The following is a 4,358-nucleotide window of genomic DNA, read 5'->3' on the forward strand; positions in this document are numbered from 1 at the left end:
TTGGATTAAAAATGAGTTAGGATATGAACAGGTAGGTGAGTTGTGGTTTAGGAAACGTGGTTGTAGTTTACATAATGGAAGAAAGGAAATCAAGGGTGATGGTGAGATTCCAGAATTTTTGAGAGATGGTTGAGAGAGATGGTGCACATATATATGTGTTGCATCCAGATAAGAAGGAGGGGGACAGTGGGCGGCTATATGGTGGGTCTGTTAGGTGGGTTGATGACAGTGACACAGGGACAAATGAAGGGAGTAAACATACTGAGTCAGCAGAAAGTGGAAATGGTGAGTCAGCAGAAACTAATAGGGGGGCCCACAAGGGAATCTAATGCCCAAAAGTGGTCAAAACCCTAGCATGTCACACTCTTTGGCAGCTAATGCTTTAAATGTTAAAAGCAATCCCACACCTTCTTTTTCCCTAATTCCAACCACATCAATACCAACAGGAAAGTTCAGGGAAAAGCTACCCACTAAATCTAGCAAGAAAAAGAAGCCTTGTGAGGCCATTCTAGAGGAAGGCCCTAATTTAGCTGAACCTGAATCAAGGAATGCTAACCTAGAGGGACCTCAGGTGAGTGGAATTGGATCTCTGTTGAATTCTGTTGGAGCTGGAGGTCAGGAGACTTATGGGGGAGGTGAGGATAGTGATGGCAGTGGTGAGGGGAGTGATGGGTTGCTCAGTGATGGAGATGATGAGGATGCAAGTGATGATGACCTGTTTAACATAGGTGAAGAACAAAACATCACAAGGTTTGTGACAGCATGTTTGAGAGGATTGAGTAAAAGTGATGCAACTGATGATGTGGATGAGGATGAGGGTGAAGAGCAACCCTTGGATATTCCATCTGATGTTGAGTTGGATGACAGTGATGATGGGAGTATTGTGGGGTCAGATGAAGAGGGTCCCCAGTACCCTACTTTTAACCATGAAGTAGATTTCAAGGGCAAGGTTTTGTTGAGCAAAGGCCTAAAGTTCCCTTCAAACAAAATTTTGAGGAAGGCAATTAGGCATAACTCAATTGAACAAGGATATAATTACTATTTTCTGCACAATAATAGAAGTAGGGTGACTGTGTACTGTGTAAAAAGGTGTGGGTGTCCATGGAAGAAGGCTAGAATCCTTAAATGTGCCTGCAAACAGAAGTCAAAGTGCAAGTTTAAAATTCATTGCAGGAAATTGAAGGGGGAGGATTCTTGGCAAATTAAGACTTACAGATCAGACCACATATGTGGTCACCATAATGTGAACCCTAAGGTTAGTTCCCAATACCTAGCTGAGAGATACTTAGATGATTTTAGGGATGATCCAAGCTGGAAGATTAAGTTGTTTGTGAAGAGAGCAAGGAGAGAGGTCCAAGCAGAGATAGGGTATTATAAAGCCTACTATGCTAGACTAAGAGCTTTGAGGATGATATTTGGTGATGCAAGCATGGAATATGAGAGGGTGTGGGATTATGCAGAGGCTATTAGGAAATACAACCCTGGATCTACTACTGTGGTGATGGTGGAAGGGATAGACAAACCACCTAATTTATTTCAGAGAATGTATGTTTGTTTGCAAGATTGCAAAGAGGGCTTCATGGGTGGATGCAGGCCCATTATAGGAGTGGATGGGGCACATTTGAAAGGCCCATACCCTGGCATCATCTTTACAGCTGTTGGGAAGGATGGGAATAACAACATTTACCCTGTTGCATGGGCTGTTGTTGAGACAGAATCAGCTGACACTTGGGGATGGTTCTTGGAACTACTGAAGAATGACATAAGTTCAGTTGCAGCAAGTGTAACCTGGGTACATGAGAAGGAAGATCTGACTTACATGTCAGATAGGTAGAAGGTTTGTTATAAAGTGTGATTTATTTTGTCTCTTTTTTTCTGCTTTACTTACCCACTAATTAACCTAACTTGCTGTGTTGCAACAGGGATTACTTGATGCCTTCAATACAGTACTACCTAATGCAGAGACTAGGTATTGCTGTAGACACATTTGGGCAAATTTCAAAAACAAGTTTCGTAGGGTCATATACAAGGAGCATTTTTGGAAAGCTGCAAGGTCTTCAGCAAAGGTAAGAGCATATACAACTTGCTTGTTTAAGTTAGACACTGAGTTATGGTGGTTGTAACCTAATTAGGTTTATGTATTGTAATGACAGCACCATTTCAACCAGCACATGGAAGCAATCAAGTCCATCAATGTTGAAGCCTATAACTACCTAGCAGCCATCCCTACATGCCACTGGTCTAGACATGGATTCAATACATCCTCCAAGTCAGGCATGCTTCTAAATAATTGCTGTGAGAGTTTCAATAATGTGTTGAGGGAAGCTAGAACAAAACCTATTATCCAGTGTATGGAGTGGATAAGGAGGTATGTAATGCAAAGGTTTTGTTCTAAGAGGGAGGGGTCGAAAACATTTGAGGGGGTTATAATGCCATCAGTTGTTAAGATGGTTCACAAGGGGTTGGATAAAGTGTCAAGTATGAGGGTTAGACAAGCTGACCTTCAGGAGTTTGAAGTAGATCATGAGCTTGACACTTTTGTTGTGAATTTGGAGAGTAGGCATTGTGGGTGTTATAGGTGGAGTTTGATGGGCATACCATGTTGGCATGCACTTGCCTGCATCCAGTTGAGGAGGCTGAAATATGAAGACTTCATTCACCCTGCCTACCATGTGGAGACTTATGCAAAGGCATATGCTCCAACCTTCAAAGCAATGCTAGGTCACAATCAGTGGGATACAACACAGTTTCCCAAACCATTACCTCCTCCTTACAGGAAAATGGTTGGTAGACCTAAGTTGAAGAAGAGAAAGAAGGAAGCAGGAGAGGGTGAAGAACAACAGCAAGTGAAGAGGGCAAAGAAGCAGAACAAATGCAGTAGATGTGGTGGTCTAGGCCACTATAAGAGCAGCTGTAGAATGCCTGCTCCACTTGCTGACCATGGGCAGGGAGGCCAAAAAGAGAAGGCTGGGTCATCACAAAAGGTTGGGCCTGTTGCAGCCAAGCCCACTCAAGAAGCCAAGAAAAGGCTTGTGGCTTCCAAGCCTGCATCCAAGAAAGGCTCTGTGCCAGCCAAGCCTGGCCCTGTGGCATCCAAGCCTGCATCCAAGAAAGGCTCTATGCCAGCCAAGCCTGGCAGGGTGGCATCCAAGAAAGGGTCTTCCACCCTTAAACCTCCTTCTAAGCCCAAAAGCGGTGGGACTAGGAAGCTCAAACCTACTAAGGAGGATCTCAATCAGCCTACTCAATCATCACAAGTTTCAATTTCCAGCTCTGGCCCCCCCTCCCCCCCCACCATTGACTCAAACACAAGAATGATTTGGTGATGAACCTTTCATAGTAGCTTGTTTTTTGGAAGAATGATTTGGTAGATTTTTTGTATTAGGGATCAAACTTATGCACCTACAGTTATTAAGTTGTGCTTGTAATTCACTAATGACTTTTATTTTGAATGCAAATGGATGGAATACAAGTTTTTTGCAAAAATCATTACTTTCATTCAATACCAACTTTCATTCAGTCAATACATAGGGCTCCAATATGGCTTACAACCAACTTCATGCCATTTTGGAATTTTGGAGAATACTTAAAACTACTACACTAACCTAACTTGACAGCTTAATTAGCCTAACACCTTAACAAAGCATAAACTAGCAACCACAGACACAACACAACAACATATCAACAGCTTCACCCCATGCTGCTCAGTTGGTATCATCCCTTTATTCAATTTACCATAATCAGCATTCTTCAAGTTCTTCTTCTTCATCTTCTCAAGCTCAGCTTCAACCCTTTTCTTCTCATTTTCAAACAAGCATAATCTTGCTTTTAGGATGTTCAAGTCAGTAGCCAATCTATGTTTTTCTGCCAATAGTACATTAGTGATATCCATCTGCCAATCAAGACACTCTTCATCAATCCACTCAAACTTGTCACAACCCCTCTGCCCAGTCTCATGATTGTAAAATTTGCAAGCTATGAACTTGCGTCTAGGGTTTTCATGAGTCCAAGAGGTTCTCTTTGCAACCCGTAAACCACAATGACATCTCATCTCAGTAATTGGAGTCATTTGCCCTACAAAAACACTCATCACCATTCCCATAATGGCAAAAAGCCCTAATTTGCGAGAAACTGAAAAATTGGAAGTTAAAGAGTATTTGGAACTTACCTTTAATTGAGAGCTCACAAACCAATCCTGTTGTGCAAGAATTTTACCCAGACAGAAGATGAAGAATTCTAATTCTTCAAGCTTTGGGATTAATGGAGAATGAGGGAAAGAGAGAGAAAGGTGAAGAATTGGGTTATGGGGAAAAAGGAGGGGGAAAAAGGGGGGGGGGAAGTTTGGGTTTAATGAAGTC

General features: G+C 42.2%; 1 protein-coding gene across 1 annotated transcript; it reads left to right on the plus strand.

Moving 5' to 3' along the window:
- The first annotated feature begins 1,919 nt into the window (after positions 1-1,919).
- LOC125495592 (uncharacterized) lies at positions 1,920-3,326 on the plus strand. Its single transcript, XM_048640355.1, has 2 exons — positions 1,920-2,066; positions 2,154-3,326. The coding sequence occupies exon 2, from the start codon at positions 2,172-2,174 to the stop codon at positions 3,324-3,326; it is 1,155 nt and encodes a 384-aa protein (XP_048496312.1). The 5' UTR covers positions 1,920-2,066; positions 2,154-2,171.
- Positions 3,327-4,358: the final 1,032 nt, after the last annotated feature.

The sequence above is a fragment of the Beta vulgaris genome, chromosome 3 (assembly GCF_026745355.1).
Source record: "Beta vulgaris subsp. vulgaris cultivar EL10 chromosome 3, EL10.2, whole genome shotgun sequence".
NCBI classification, from domain to species: domain Eukaryota; kingdom Viridiplantae; phylum Streptophyta; class Magnoliopsida; order Caryophyllales; family Amaranthaceae; genus Beta; species Beta vulgaris.

Coding starts and splice junctions, on each gene's coding strand:
- LOC125495592 (XM_048640355.1), top strand. CDS start 2,172: ATGGAAGCAATCAAGTCCATCAATGTTGAAGCCTATAACTACCTAGCA.